Source organism: Anguilla rostrata, chromosome 14 (genome assembly GCF_018555375.3).
Source record: "Anguilla rostrata isolate EN2019 chromosome 14, ASM1855537v3, whole genome shotgun sequence".
In the NCBI taxonomy this organism is placed as follows: domain Eukaryota; kingdom Metazoa; phylum Chordata; class Actinopteri; order Anguilliformes; family Anguillidae; genus Anguilla; species Anguilla rostrata.
The window spans coordinates 5,620,110-5,636,514 of NC_057946.1; the positions used below are offsets into that span (position 1 = coordinate 5,620,110).

Genomic DNA, 16,405 nt, shown 5'->3' on the forward strand with positions numbered 1-16,405 from the left:
TGCATATTAATGTAAGGAGTTTAACATCTAAAATGGACTTTGTGCATCTTTGGTTCTCAGAGACTGCTCCTGATATCTTGATTGTAACAGAGACCTAACAAACAAACTCTGTTCCTGATGCTGACATATCCCTTTGTTGGGTACAATGTGCCCAGAATAGACAGAAAGAGTAGAGGTGGCGGGGTAGGTATTTATGTTAAAAGCCATTTTAATGTTGCGGCATTATTGTCTACATCCGTTCCAAAGCATTTTGAATGTACTGTACTTGATTTCTGCACTGGTCACAACAGCCAGCTAAAAGTGATGAGGATCTATAGTCCCCTTCCCTCCCCCGAATACATGACGACTGTGTGAAATGTGACCGATTGGTATGCATACGGTCCCAGAAAACCACCAGGCTGTATACTGCCTGTGGAATCGATAAGAGGAGAACAACGGTGTGTACAGGCGATGTAAAAAGCACGCTCCAAGGACTCAAAACACCTCTGGTTTCAGCCACGCCCACTTCCGGTTGATATCCAAATACAAATCCAAATAATTTTTTTGGTTGAATAAATACAGATACAAATAAAAATAGTGGCATCTCCTTCCACCCATACAAAATAGAGGAATGCTGTAAGAAGATATTTAAAATATTCCAGCTTGGAATTTCCACTGTCTGAAGTATGATTAAGAAATGGACGGGGAGCTGTTTAAGTCAAGAAAAGATTTGGAAGACTGAGAAAAATCTCTGATTGAACTGCTCATACTGTAGACTGCTCAGGTATGCAAGCATGGGATGAGATATTACAAAAGTGGAATTTAGGATGAAACGTTGACATGTCCACTCTGTGATGGCTGAAACTGCACTCGAAGATCGAGTAAAGATTAAAAAAACTCAGGGCACGAGATTCAAGTCAATACTACAGATTGCTCGGTACATGCCGTACTACTAGAGACTACAGAGGCTCTTTGGTACAAGTACATTATGCAAGTGACTGACAAATCAGATTTTACGTACCTTTGGAACGTCCCAATGCCACAGTTACGGCGATTGGACTGTACGTCACGCCTGCGTAAATGCCTGTGTGAGCAACTATTGGTGTTCAGCCTTGTTTGTCATGGATTTCTGTGGGTATTCCAAAGGCTCAACTCTCGCGTTAGCGTCAGTCAAGTTTGTGTGGCTTACGACAACAACCTTCGGAAGGAATAGTACTCTGTGCTTAACGGCTTCGTCTGAAAGGCTAATAAACAGCAAATCCGTTGTAAATAGTCGTACATTTATCTACTTTAACCGTTATAACTAAACCTGTTTTAATGGCCAGTCGATCGCTTTGAATGGATTACAATTTTTTCGACGGAAACAGTCCCGCATTGCCGCTGACAGCGCTGTATGCGCGTCCGAATAGGAAATTTGACTCCGAGCTTCGGGAGGAGTTATTGCAAAACCAAGCTCCATCTTTCAGGCAGTCATCCGATCTGTCAGCCGAGTCGAATGGTCGCCCTGTAGCAGTGGAAAATTTTTGGAACACGGAAATTTCCAAGGTAGCTAACAGGCTTGATGTTTTGTCAATTAATGTGTAACGTTACCTAACGCCAGGTTAGACCTGCAACGTGAGGCGAACCAGCAATTGAATATTGGTAGGCTACCGTTAGCCAACGTTAGTTAGCTAGTCAACTGTAAAATAGCACCGAGTTGGAAATGCCAGAAGCTGAAATTACATACTAAGCAATGGTCGAAGTAGCTAGGTTGGTAACAAACAAACAACCTATCAGGCTGTATCAACGTTATACTTGTATGTACATGTGATGTCAATGTGTATATTCAGATATGTATTTGTATGCAAACGGCCGTCTAGCTAAATATCATACATTAACATTTAACACTTAGTTATAGGACGGACACGACACGTGTGTACGGACGGCAACGTTCGCTTGTCAGCCATCTCTTAGCTAATCGTTATGCAACAAGTGCAGCGGCGTTTAGATTTTGAAACTGTTTCGATCCCTTCATTTCTTTTCACGCTGAGCTGTTTTAATTGAAAATTAATGGCAATATAAATGTTAAAGAAACGACGGACTGTTAAAGTCGAATGTATAACATTCTTCTATTGTTACAGGCTGGCTGTATCGGTTCTACAGAGGATAGCTCGGTGGGCAGTGGCCTAAGTTGTGACACGTGAATTCAGTGAGCGTGCAATATTATGTTTCGCCACTAACGTCACGCGCCGTTGTTTTATTTTTTACTCGGCTCGCTAAGAATAAATGTTAGAGTAGTTCGATAAAGCCACCATTATGCGTCTGGTTTTGGTATTATGTCAACGATCCTGAATGTTGTGTGTAATTTTTTACTGCGGTTGAAATTTCAGAAGGAAGGCACAGACCATGGCAGTTTTCAGTTCACAAGTGCTGCTTGCCGTGGCGAGATCAAGGTAATTAAACAAAAGGATTTCGTTTTCGAAGCAATGTGAAACGAGAAATGCACGTCTATATTGTTAAATACTTTTAACCAAACATCTGCTGTTAATTACAGAGATACTGTGTTTATCATTTCGGATTTTTGTAATTATGCTTTACCACGTTGCATAATCTCCCAGCACAGCGCCGGTAATTGTGTTTGATTGAATATGGAGAATGAATCCTCAATTAAAAAAAAAAAGTTTTTCTTTGTGAGTAGAGGCTGAGAGAGAAGGAAACATATTTTTCAGAAAAGTAAAAGTTCCCTTGATAGCGGGGCATATTCTCATTTAAATTTTTTATCTTGAAGTATCAGTGTGTGGCTGCAGGTTTGCTGCATCATCATTTATGTACTGTCAAGTTAAAGATCTGTGTTTTATCTCCTGACTGAGCCTTTGTTATCATTAAAGCATCAAAAGGTTTTGTGACTTTTGGTCCGCGTTGAGTATCGAGATGTCATGTACGACGATTTCGTTTGTGACTTCCAGGGGATCCTACTTGCTCTCCAAGGGCCATAGCTGTGCCTCCATCCCGCCGACGGCCTGCGTGCGCTACCACCTGGAGCGCTCCCGGCGCGCGGCGCTGACCGCGCGGCCGCCGCGGTGGACGCACCCCCACTGCGCTCAGATCCGCGTCCGGCCCGGCTGCGTCCCGGCCCGCGCCCTCCACAGCTCCTGCCCCTGGCTCCAGGAGGCCCAGGAGGCCAAGGAGGCCAAGGAGAAGGCCGCGGAGGATGACTCCCCGAATAGGGACCCGGTCTCGGCCGGGTCCGCCCCTTCGCCGGCCGCGGACTCTGCCTCGGCCCCGGCCCCGGTCCCGGCCCCGCCCCTTGCCGCCGCGGCCGCTGCCCCCAAGGCGCCGGAGAAGGCGGTGCTCAGGAAGACCCTCAGGCAGAAGGTGCTGGAGGAGCTGAAGCACTACTACGACGGCTTCCGCCTGCTGGGGATCGACACCAGCATCGCCGGCAGGACGGTGTGGAGGCTCCTGCACGGGCAGCAGCTCACCAGGAGGGAGCGGAGGAGGGTACGGGCAAAAACCCACCAATCAAACGCAGGCTTCTTCTGTCCCATAGAGCCTCGCAATGATCCTAAACCTCCGTTCTAGGGGGGCTGCTGTCTCTTGTTTTTTTGCTTGAGAATCCGAGCACTTAATTTAAATCATCGATTTTCTGACGAGAACCCGATACATATACCTTTGTGCTAAAGGCTTAAATTGGCTGCGGACTGAAGGGAAACCATAGAAACCTGTAGATGCTGCGGCCCTCCAGATCTGGAGTTCGGGATCCTTACGTTCGAGGCTCACTGTATTGATCCACTCTCAGAACACAGATCAGAGGTCCTCGCCCCTCCTCCCTTTTGCAGTCTTGCAAATTTGTTTTGTTGACATCAGCATTTCTCACATCTCTGTGCTGTTGTACTCTGTGTTTGTCACGTTTTAGAAACTGTGCTTCTTAAAAGTAGGAATAAAAGCCTTCACATTTTAGTGTTGAGTTTGGGTAGCTGGATAGACACAGGAATGGTAACAATGCAGAGCCTGGAGCAGAGTTATGGAGAGCAGATATTTCATTATTTGTTGACTGTATCCAAGGAAACGGGAGGACTGCAGATCTTAAAGCAGCTTTGGCTTTTAGTTGGGGAGTTTCATTGTTCAGAGGGTTTTTCCAGATGTACGTTGTTTTTAAAATGCACGTGTAAAATCGGTGCAGTTCAGGTACCTCCATGCAGGGCAGATGTGCAAGCTGAGTGCAGGATTGCTGCTCTCCAAGAAAGGAAACCGCAAAAAAACCCCTGCAGATTCTGCAGCCCTCCAGGACTGGAGTTTGAGGCCGTCCGGGCCTGTGCCTTTGCTGATGTTGTCCACTCTTGCCCGTGGGGTGGTTATGCGGGCAATATCTGTCTGCTGCCCTCTGGGGGGCACTGTGTGCGGTTCGGAAGACTGCTCTGCTCGGCAGCACCCTTTGGGATGTGGCGATGACCGTTTGCCCTTCTCGTCCTCCTCTTCCTCAGCTGATGCGGACGTGCGCAGACCTGTTCCGGCTGGTCCCCTTCACGGTCTTCATTATCGTGCCCTTCATGGAGTTCCTCCTGCCCGTCTTCCTCAAGCTGTTCCCCGAGATGCTGCCCTCCACCTTCGAGACGGAGTCCAAAAAGGCGAGTCCCGGTCTCAGCCGTGCGCCGTTTAATTTCGGCCAATCATCTTCCAGTCTGTTTGACCCCCACAGAGATTAAATCACCCCTTAATCACGTAAGACCTGGGCCTGTATTGATAAAATGCTGCTGAGTACGAGTGCTGATCCAGGATCAGTCATCCTGACCTTCTCCATTATGACTGAAAAGGCAATACTGATTCTAGATCAGCACAGCTGCCATGATACATTTATGAATATGGGCTCTAGTGTGTGTGCGTCAAAGTGTACAGTTATGTAATTTCATATTATCATAAAGAAATTATCGGTTGATGTTGATGCTCTGAGTCCATGAAGGCAAGGCCCAAATTGTCCAGGGTCAAATACTGCTTTAAGGTGGTGCCGATTTGCAAAACATTCCCGCAAGAGCATTTTCAGTGACGCATGTCACTCACCAAAACAAGACACTTGAAAGGAGAATTTTGTTCTGAGTATTGATTTGGATAGATACTACTTGTATAATTGTCAATGATTGGCCAACATTTCCCTATTGTATTTCTATGTAGGTATTTGGCTCTGGTTCGGCCCAATGTGACGCATGTTTAATTTGTTTGATTACCATTCAGCCGGTTTAGATAAAATGACTTGTATCAAGCTGATACCTGGTGTTTTAAGTGAGTGTAAAATGAGGTAATTTCATATCAGGTAATTAAGTATTCGCTAAATCGACTGGTAAGTGTATGCTGAGAATATAACTGCAGTATAAATATTAACATAAGCAAATCAAGTGAGGGTAAAATGGGACTCGCCCAACCACGTGCGGTAAAATGGAGTATGCAAACATGCAGTACAATGTGCCACTGTAGGATTTTTCCACTCTCGCTGGTGGAATTAAATTATCATGTTGTATAAGTACTTAGTCATTAGATAAGTGCATTTTGAGAGTATTCACATTTAGCAAGCAAGCGACACAAGCAGTTAATGCTCCATAAGTCGTGTTTCTTTTGAGCAGCCTAAATCCATCTATAGTTCTTGTGTTTTTGGTGGGAAAATAAAGGCCAGAGCCCTCCCTGAGGTATTTGGGTCACGTAAGTTAAGTGAATAGGGTGCACAGGGTTTTGACGAAACTGTTAATCATAACCACTCTCACATGTGCTGTTCAGAGGTTAAGAGCTTGTTTTTTTCCTGAGGCACATCAGTGGTTAATGATCTGTGAACTATCTGACGCCTGTTCTCCACTGCCTCAGCTTGGCCACTCGCGCGCAGTTCCGATTTGAGCCAAAATGGCAGCTTGCGTTTCGGCAAATGCGAGTCCCACCGGCTGCTCCGGTGTGTTAGCAGCATAAAGTTAGCGCTGAGCTTTACGGACAACGCAACAGAAGTACAGCGTGGAAATACGGTGGCTGTAACACAATCTAACGCGAGTGAAATGTCTTAATTCTATCAGGAACTGCATATAGTAACAGTATGAGAACAGGAATATACAAAATGAACAAGGAACCACTGGGTGGGGGAGGGGGAGGGAGAAGGAGAAACCGTACGTAGTAAGTTTGTCCGGAGGGCATACGCACCTACTCTCACTTGAGTAACTCGGGCTGGAGGCAAGTCGGCCATCTTTTCTGGGGTCGTCTGCTCAGGTCTCCTCGGTTTGGACACGCCTCCTCTTCAGGTGAAGCAGACCAATAGCAGGTCTGCGGTCGGTGGAAATGTTCGTGTATTCCTATCAGCCTGCTGTCTTCATGTTCAACCAAATTTTTACAGCATCTGGGCACACGCGAGGGCCTATATCTGTAATGTAGACTATGAGGTCACAGCCTTGGTTACTTTTTCCCGTAAATGAGAAGTGGGAAATTTGGGGAGTTTCCAAAACCGTCAAATGACGCATCATCCGTAAACACAAGACCAGGAAGGGCCTTTCGGTTTTGCTTTGTTTTGGGGATTTGTTTATTTGAGCCATGGTAACCATAAAAAGAGAAAGTGAAACTGTTCTTTGGTGAATGACGGGTGTTTTCACAAATGGATATCAGGGCATCTGCAGTCACACAAAGGGACACCACAGCATGCATACGTGTTATTTATGAATTGCTTGGTATGAATCGACATTCTTTGGGTATGGGATGTGTTTTCTGCCGGATGGTCAAGAACTTCTGGCAGTAGTGCTTGGTAACCAAACTGTTACATTAGTTGAGATGTACTTCAGGCATAAAATTTTGAGTGGCCCAATCCCTTGGGCTGTTGCCTCTGAACTCTGTGGTAGCTGGAGTCCAATCCGCAGGCTGTGGTAATTTTGGTGCTGTGATCCAATTTCTATCTTTAACACTCTATGCTTCTCATTTAAATAAAGTGGGAAAATACATAAGGTGGCCAAAATAGAGGTTCAGTTCACTTGTTTTTTTTGTGTTTTTTTTTTATTTTTTATGTTAAACTACATTACACTACTTACTAACTTCAGACCATTTCATTAAAGTTGGTGGGAGACACTGGCACCTGTAGTAGGTATTCGTTGAACATTTTTAAATACGGAGTAAAAGTCGACCATCTTGTAAATATCTCTTGGGTGTCTGAGATTGCTCTGAGGTCTGTTGCAGTCATTATCTACAGGCACATGAATGCATGTCCTGTTGGTGTTTTTTTTGATGCCTGAATGAATGCGCTCAGTTCCTGTAGCTGTACCACAGACGTGTTGTAAGTGTTAAGGTGAGCCTGCACAGCATGGAATGTGTAGGACGTGCAGTTTGTGACATTTTTAGTGGAGCCGTGTCATCGGACTTGTGTTTGTTTCTCCTTTGGTCACAGAAACCTTTGGTTTGGAAAAAGGCGGATGTGTTTTTTTTTTTGTTTTTTTGTTTAGTAACCGGTACAAAGTGAGGCAGAGTGTGAACAGTTGAATCGCCACAGTTGTGTATGCTCAGAACACAGACGCTTGATTGGCTAGCCAGGTGTGGATCCCTGGAGTGGTGGACAGCTGGGGGAGTTGGGGGGGTGTGGTTTGTATTCCTGTCGGGCAGGAAGATCATTGGCTCTTCTTTTTTCCCCCACCCCCCCCCTCCCCTCCCCCACTGCAGGAGGAAAAGCAGAAGAAGGGGCTGGCCGCCAAGCTGGAGCTGGCCAAGTTCCTGCAGGAGACCATCGCCGAGATGGCCCGGAGGAACAAGGCCCAGACTGGGGAGACGCAGAAGTTCTCCACCTACGTGCAGAAGGTGAGCGGACCTCGGCAGAGCGGAGACGCTCCTCAGACGCCCACCCCCACCCCCCCAAAACCCTGGCCGTGTTACCGTGGGGCTGCCGTCCTGCCCCCACGCCTAGTGTCCTGCCCGCCTTTCACAGCTGGAGCTGTTGAGCAAAGATGGGTTCAGTGTGTACAGAGAAGGGGGGGGGGGGGCGTGCCTTGTGTGTGTTCCTTCTGTTTGCCAGACGGTGGTGGTGCGAGTGCCGCTCGCACCTGCGTCTGTCACTAACCACAGGCAGGAAACACCAAAGCCCAAAGAGAAAAGGGCAGATTTCGCCCTGAAGGGGCGATACACTCACCAGCTCAGATAAATGAGCTGGGAGGATTTCAGGAGCTGAGACTGGAACTCTGAACTGTGCTTCCATAAATCACCCCGGGAACATGGCTTCTCCGTTCCCATTACCCCCCCCCCCCTTCTCTCCCCTGTTTGTCTGTCTGAATCGTGGCTATTTATGGATGACGTGCAGTAGCCACCTGCAGCCCTGGTGCTCTCAAAACAGACTTGTTTTCACCTTTGATTAAATAATTATCCCTCCTTATGAATTTACCCTTGTCTTTGGAGAATCTCCAAAGAAGGCTTAATTACAGCTTTGAGTTCTGAAGGTAACACGCAAACAGTAAGATGCCTCCTAGTGGGGAAATAATGTAATCGAAGCAACTGAACTTCAGAATATAATCTCTGAGGAGTCCGTGATGGTAGCAGGTTACATTAACCATTTAATTGAAACGTTATACGCATTATTTGGTTTGCCTGTCCTAACGTAGACAGGGTCTACTTAGTCAGGAACTGATGAATAACATTTAAATAAAAGTGAATGCTTGAGTAACACGTTCTGACTGGGGCCTTTACCTTGGTGGTTTGGGCCGAGGGCCTTCAATGGAATGGAATTGTAAAGGTGGTCTCCATGCACCCCCCCACCCCCTAGGTGCGCCACACAGGGGAGCAGCCCACCACCAAGGACATTGTGCAGTTCTCCAAGCTGTTTGAGGACGAGCTGACGCTGGAGCACCTGGAGCGCCCCCAGCTGGTGGCTCTGTGCAAGCTGCTGGAGCTGCAGCCGATCGGCACCAACAACCTTCTGAGGTTCCAGCTGCTGCTGCAGCTTCGCACCATCAAGGCTGATGATGAGGTAGGAAGGGGCAGAGGCGGTGGGGGTGGGGGTGGGGGTCAGATTTCAGATTTCCAAATGCTGGCTTAGTTGTACAGATCAGCATATATTAGATCAACATTCCTAGTTTTTATTACGGGAGTGATTTTTTTCAGCTTTCATGCACCTGAGAGCTTGCACAAAGGACTGTGAGAGTTTCATGAAAGAGCCTTCGGCTTGCGGTTTGTGGTGAAATGGCTTCACACTCTCCCTCTCAAGTCTTCGGGTGTGAATTTGAGCACGGGTGCAATGGTGCCCAGCGTTTTAGTTCCGTCTTACCTGGATGTGACACCGCTGGCTTTGCGGTTACGTGTAACCCCTTTTCTCTCTCTCTCTCTGTGTGTGTGTGTGTGTGTGCGTGCAGATGATAGCCACGGAGGGCGTGGCTGCCATGAGCGTGTCGGAGCTGCAGGCGGCCTGCAGGAGCCGGGGCATGAGGTCACTGGGCCTGACCACAGAGCAGCTCCACCAGCAGCTGCAGCAGGTACCCGTCCCGAGAGTTCATGTGCCGGAAAACTACCCCAATGGAAACAGTCTTTGCACCATCGGTGAATTGCACCTGGGAGTGTTAAACTGCATATGTGTACTGTATGATGTGGGGGGGGAAAAAACATATAGAATGACTATTGTCCACCAGGAAGGAGGCTTCACCTCCCAGCATACATTACATTTAAAGGAAAACTGTACTGTGTGTGGATACATGCACATATACACACTGACACACTGACTTATTTGCACTGGCTACATCACACTTTGTATCTGGAGACATGGACGGTCGGAACACGTTCTATAAACAAAAAAACGGATATTTTTCTCCTTTCTATCATTAACTTCTTCCCTGACACAGTGTTTGGATGTGAGCTCAAAATGGGGGGGTGGGTGGGTGTGGGGGGCGGTGGGACAGCGAGGGGGGGTGTATCTGCATCCACTGCAGATTTCCGTCACACGGGGTTGCGGTTGGTCAGATTTGGGGTAAACGGTCATCGGCGCGGAAGAGGAAGTGTGGGGAAGCGGGATTTTGGCGGGAGGCTTTCCGTGCGGTGTTCTGACCTCCTCCTCCTCTGCTCCCCCTGCTCGCAGTGGCTGGACCTGCATTTGAAAGAGAACGTGCCCCCCTCTCTGCTGCTGCTGTCCCGAGCCATGTACCTGACTGACCTCACTCCCAAACCCCCCGTCATACCCCCAGTGCCAAAGTTGGAGGTAAGGGTTTAAAGGGACAGATGACTTTACCGTAGTCATCAGTGTCAACTGCCAATTTCTGACAATTTTAAACAACTCACCTAATTTCACCCATGTTAAGAACAAAAGCGTTCTTGTATTGTTGCTTGTGACGTGTATGAGAGGTGGCCACATGCAGAACTTCTCTTTTGGATATTCTATACCACACCGCCTTTTTAAGAGGAAAAGATGGGGATTGACTAATCTACTAGTTAGACGTGAATGTGATGTTTGTCTTGTGTCTCGGAAGTGCAGCTATGGTGAGATGCTGACGTAGCGATCTGCGGAAGTATTTTCAGGTTGAACTAGCATCAGGAGTTCATTTTTCAATTAAGTATTTAACCCAATTTGGAGGGTTTGAGTAAAATTACACCAACACTGTGTACCTGGAGAACAGCAATCCATTATTTTACATTCAAATGGGTTTTATTTTTTATTTTTTAAAGAACATGGGCAAAATGTTATTTCTTGGGTACCCATTTCAGTGGTATTGGCTGCTTTGACCTAATTCTTTTACTCTGGAGATGCTAATTGATTGCATAAATGCACATTCAGAGGTCTCTGCCTTTTAGAAGAATAATTTAGTAGGGATGGGTACTTGGATGGTTTTCAGGACCCAAGTGCCCAGAAGGAGTTTTGGTCAAGTATTTTATTGCATGCAATAAATAAGCATTAATGTGTGTAGTCAGTGATCCTTTTAATTCATACCTGCATAGCAGGGTGGAAAGTGGAGCTATTAGTTGTAGTGCCCGCCGGTGGATGTTGAAAGATGGCGCCAGAGGAGAACCATCCTTGCGTGCGATGCCAGTGAAAGTGTGTGATGATGTGTGCGTGACATGGGCCAGGGGCTCGACCGCGAGACTTCGATCCTCGATAAGACGATCCCCAGAGACGAACGCGCGGCGCGAGCAGAAGTGACTGTGTGCACAGCCTAAAGGGAACGGTGTGGGGAAGTGAAACGCGCAGAGGATGCCGACGGCCATTAAAATGGAGGAGATAAGACACACTGTCCCTGTGTGTGTGTGTGGTTATGTAATGGTGATCTTGCAGCGATTGCAGGTTCTGTAATGGCCTGTCTTTGTTCCCCGTCCGTCCCCCCCCTTGCAGAAAGCGCCCTCCCCGCCGGCCGCAAGCGAGCCCCCCGTGCAGGAGAAGCCCATGCTGGCGTCCCAGGACCTGCTGAAGGACCCCGCCCCCATCATCAAAGAGCGGAAGGCAAGGAGACGCGGCTCCGTCCCCCCCCCCAAAAAGAGAATCCTCTAAATCAGACGCATCGACACCGAGCATACCGCTCGCATTGCCCCATAAACCGTTCCGATTCGCCGTGCGGTAGCCGTGGGGACTGAACCCCCTCTGGGCTGTACCGCTGCATGGAAATGAACCACGATCGGGTGGCACGATGCAGCGCAGGAGCCGAAGCTCTGGGGGCGATTAGTCATCCTGAAGAGTCTGATTTTCATACTGCTCTGCAGAGCGGCTTACTCCCCTTGAGTCGCTTTTCCACCGCATGGTACCGGCTCAGCTCGACTCGACTCTACTCGACTTTTGTGGTTTTCCGTCGGGCAAAAGTTGTGGATAGCACCTGGTACCTGGTACTTTTTTGGTATCACCTCCGTCGAGGTTCCAAGCGAAAAAGGTGACGTGTGAACACTGCAGACCACTGATTGGTCAGAGCAACGCATTTCATGCTGCGTCGCTAATGACGACCAGCTACATTGACTGGGGTAGGGGATTGACGGGGGTAGGGGTGCTATCTGCAGTGGAAAACGAAGCACCTGGTACCAAAAGTCGAGTCGAGTTGAGCCGGTACCATGCGGTGGAAAAGCAGCTTTATACCACAGCTACTTGCAACAGAACTAATTCAACACTCAAGTACAGTTAAGCAGTTGTTTATTTATTTTTTTTGGCAGTGCCTTGTTAATGTCTTACTTTTTGCCATTTATGTCAGTTATAAGTGGAATATTCAATTTGCAATAGAATTTTGAACTGGCTCGTGTATGAATTTGGAATGGTGATGGGGTCAATTTTGCGAGAACGACTTCATAACCTTTCAGAATGCCACCTTCTGAAACAGTCTGAAAATTACAACAGTGGCTTCTTAGCACACACACGCACACACACACACACACACACACACACACACACACACACACACACACACACACACACACACAAACTTATGGCGGGTTGCGCTGCTTTGGGCTAATGTGTTTTGCGTTCCCCAGGGTGAAGAACTCCTGGATAAGGCCTTCATTTCAGAGATGCCATCGACCGAAGCACAGATCATTCATGTAAGTCCTGCCTGCTGCAGTGTGGCTTGGTGTTTGGTACGCAACCTGGAGGAGGTGGGGAAACACGATTACGATTATGCAACTGTGCCATTTACCCAGGTTACAGCCGTACCGGTACCGGCTGAAAACACAGTTAGGTTTAAAGGACTTCAAAGACCTGCGTATTTCGAAGACATCGCAGGCTAGTACTTATTAACTCAAATTCATGTCAGGCTAATCTGATGAATGGGCTTAATGGATGGCGCTTTTAAAATGACGTCCTACTTGGGTTTTCAGTCCAAAATACCCCCCTGCCCCCCTCCATTCCATGGTGGCCCTCCTAATTCCCCTCTTCTAGGCCAATTCCTGATAGGTGCTTAGAAATTGAACACTGTTATAGAAAATAGTGTTGGGAGCACATCGCAGACCAGTGCTCTAAAAATGGCTATGAGGCAGAAAACGGTGACTAATAGGAACGAATCCAAGATCACTGCTTTGCAAGTCTGTACAGCTCTATATGCAGGGCGGGATAACCACTGGGAACTGACCTCAGATCAGAGGTCTGCTAGCGAGCTGCGTTTGCAAAAATGAGGCGACTTTCAGGAATGCGGCTCTGGTTGTCATTATGTAACGCTGTCAGGAGCTCTTGATATTCATTAGGGCGCGCATTGCTGACAGACCTGTCTGTCTACCCCCTCCAACCAGGCGAAAAACGCGCAGATGGTCCACGCGCCCAAGAAGATGTCTGCCAACGGCATGTGAGGGACCGCCCCGGGGCAGGACCGCCCCGTCCCGTCCCGTCCCGTCGCACCGAGAGGAGACGAGGGCGGGGGCACACCCTTCATTAACCGAACCTGTTCAAGCTGCTAGAGGGAGAGAGAGAGGGAGAGTGAGAGAGACGCCCTTGGACGAGTTCTCCGGGTTCTCACCAATGGGCTGACTAACCTTGACCCCGCCCCCATCCCCCGCCCCTTCCCTGGAGGAGGGCGTTTCCCAGGAAACCAGAGGCTGGGAGGGCGGGGAGAAAGCCGCTCCGGTCTCCAAATTGTCCACGACTGATTCGGTCCTGCCAGACTCAGTGAGTGAAGCGGACGAGGTGCATTTCCATTTCCCACCTCCAGCTCAACTTCACAAAAAAAAATAAAAAATACATTTAATTTTTTTGATTGGTTATAATTGGCTGCTACTGCTACTTTATCAGTCAAAATGAACAGTGGCAACAACCGAATTAGGTGTTTTGGGGTCACTTCGTTCTTCTCGGAGAAAGAACGGCGACTTCCTTTTAAAACTGCCGTTGTTTGTAGCGCAACAGCAGCGCAGAGCGTCGTCCGCTTCACTCCTGGCTGCAGAACTGCACTTTGTATATTTTGTAAATACACTGTACATTGTTCCCGTCGTCCCGCGTGCCTCTGACCCCACGGCCTGCTGGGTACGGACCCGGCCGCGCATCCCTGCTTACCGCGACCGCGTCCCTGCGAGCTCCAGAGCGGCGCGTCCAAACGCAAGACTGAGAGCAGCGGCGGCGGCGCGGCGCGAGGCTTCGACGGCGGCCATTTTGCTCGTTTTGTTTTATTTTTTTTAAAGAGTGCGGATGAATTCTCCTTTCACGGGGGAATTTGAAGTTCAGTTCTCCATCTGGAGATTTCACAGTGACATGAAGCAGCATAGCCGCCCCCCCCCCCACCCCGGCCCCCCCACCCCATGTTGTAGCTTTAGGCAGATGCTGTCTGCATCAGGCATGTATATAATTTGTTGTGTGCTCTTGCACACCTCCTTTAGGTATACATTTAAAGTAATGATTATTTTTCGTTGAAAGTGACGCGTAGGTCTGTCATAACTAATATGTTAAGGTTCTCAGATGTAAAAAATACTTATAATTTGAAGTTTACGCATTGTCTGCCATTTTGATGCACTACAAATTGACTTAATTTATCAAAATAGACGGGTTCTGTCCATGGCCTTTACAAATTAAAGAAAAAAAATGTATTTATTAGGAAATTAACTTCAGACTTGAATATATATGTCGGGAGAAATGGCAATGCTGTACCGAAATCTAGAATCAAGTTTAAAAATATCAAGATCGAGAATGACTTGCAAACGTTCTTCACTAACCAGTTGTGCCACGGAGGGTAAATTAGACCTGCCATATATATATAAGTATGTATGTACTGTACATGTCTCCTTGTGAATTATTGTTGCCTTATTACTGGGAAAGCCACTGAATAACAGGAGTCGTGCAGAGATTTGTCCGTTAGTTTACAGTTTCCTGAGGAATACGGTGTCCTCTTCAGGCCCGGTTCGTTGGGTTAGCTTCACTTGTCGTCGTTGCCGAGGCAGCCATTTTGGAACTCCTCCTCCTCACGTCTGCTGAACGGCGGCAGCAGCCAGCAAAGTGAAGGCCTTCAGGTGACCCGATCCTCTCCTCCGCTTCCTCTTTCGTCCCCGCTCGAGGGAGCGTGTGCGTTGGGAGAACGGGGTCACTCACGCGACCGACCTTTTCGAGAAGTCCTGATGATCCGGTGAACACTGTGTGCTGCACACGGTCTTTCTGCAGCGCAACAGAGTTATTTTATAATAAGCTTTTTTTTTTAATCCGAAAGAAGAGAAAAACAGTATGTGCAAAAATGTGCTAAACGAGGCACGCTCCTTTCCGATCGGACCGCAGCGGTTTGATTGGTCCTCACTCAAATGCTTTATTTTTGTACTTGATTTTAAAGGTTTATGCAAGTCCAACAGACTGCCTCTGTAAAACTGTAAGGTGCTTTCTCAGTTTCAACTTTTACCTCTGATACTCCGGAATGTTTCCTTTCCCCCCCCCAGTTCCTCAGCACTGCTGAAATGGGGGGGGTCTAGTGTCCCCGTTAAAATGTGTATTAAAAAAAGGTTTGTGTGCGATTTGATTCAGCACCCTGGACCTTCATTTGAAGGAACAGGCTGGCAGATTTATTTTCTGATGTTTCCATCTTTTTTTTTTTTCCATTGTGGACCTGAGGTTGTGACTTTTTTTTTTTTTAGTGGACATATTTTAACGATACATTATTTGTGGGTTTATGAAATCAAATGCCAGCAAATACATCCGGAAAAACAAAGTACTGTTTGTTTTTTTGTTTTGTTTTAAATTCAACTCCATTTTGTTTTTGCTTTGATCATTGTGTGTGTTCTGTTGTTGGGTAACAGCCTAGACCTTTAGAAAATGTTTGAACTGCCTTTTGATCGCAGCTATTCTAACTGTGGGACACACGGGAGTTTTTTTTGGGTGATTTTGGCCTTGGGATAACATCTGTTAGCGCGTCTAAGCCTCAGGCCCGAAGCCCGTGGTTCTCCAGCAGCCCGCGGACCATGTCTCCCCCCCCCCCAGCTGAGGCTTAGCCGTTCGGCACGGCGCGCACCACGCGTGCCCCAAATACCATCAGCTGGTGTAAGCTTTCAGGCTGCTGTTACGGTGCTAAGGCCCCCACTGTGTGGGAGCAGAGATACACACCGTACCTTCTCACTCGCGGCTGTGCTGAACGCCATCACAAGGCTGGTCCCTGGCATGACACGACACGACACATACGTGCATTTTATTTTTTTAACATAACGTGTCAACATTCTGTAAGTTGGTGATTCCGAGATGTTAACAGTGCTGCAGGAGAGCTCATTTAAGCCCTGATCTTGGGTGATTTTCTCCGCGAACACACACTGTGGTTTAAAATGCAGAGTATGCACCAGCATTACATGCTAGCGAACCCGACTCACGGTTTCTACTGCTCTGAATGGGCCCATGCATACTGGGGGAAGTTGTTTTTGGGAGGGGGGAGAAAATTCCATGGCATTAAAACAACAAATTCATCAAACTTTCCCGTGTCTTTTTGTTTGTCCTGTGGAAGATTATTTTGCACTTTATTGGAGTTAAGGTGTCTGGGTTACACTTTCAAATCAAGTGCTGATTTACAAAAAAAAAAGGGGGGGGGGGGGGGTTGCACATTACTGGTGATCT

At 47.6% G+C, this 16,405-nt stretch overlaps 1 protein-coding gene across 1 annotated transcript; it reads left to right on the forward strand.

Moving 5' to 3' along the window:
* Positions 1 to 1,108: 1,108 nt before the first annotated feature.
* Positions 1,109 to 16,262, forward strand: LOC135238995 (LETM1 domain-containing protein LETM2, mitochondrial-like). The gene is made up of 11 exons (XM_064307265.1): positions 1,109 to 1,524; positions 2,349 to 2,411; positions 2,925 to 3,459; positions 4,443 to 4,586; positions 7,627 to 7,761; positions 8,717 to 8,920; positions 9,303 to 9,422; positions 10,019 to 10,138; positions 11,264 to 11,371; positions 12,382 to 12,447; positions 13,132 to 16,262. Exons 2-11 carry the CDS (start codon positions 2,365 to 2,367, stop codon positions 13,186 to 13,188), a joined length of 1,536 nt encoding a protein of 511 aa, XP_064163335.1. The 5' UTR covers positions 1,109 to 1,524; positions 2,349 to 2,364; the 3' UTR covers positions 13,189 to 16,262.
* The last annotated feature ends 143 nt before the right edge of the window (positions 16,263 to 16,405 follow it).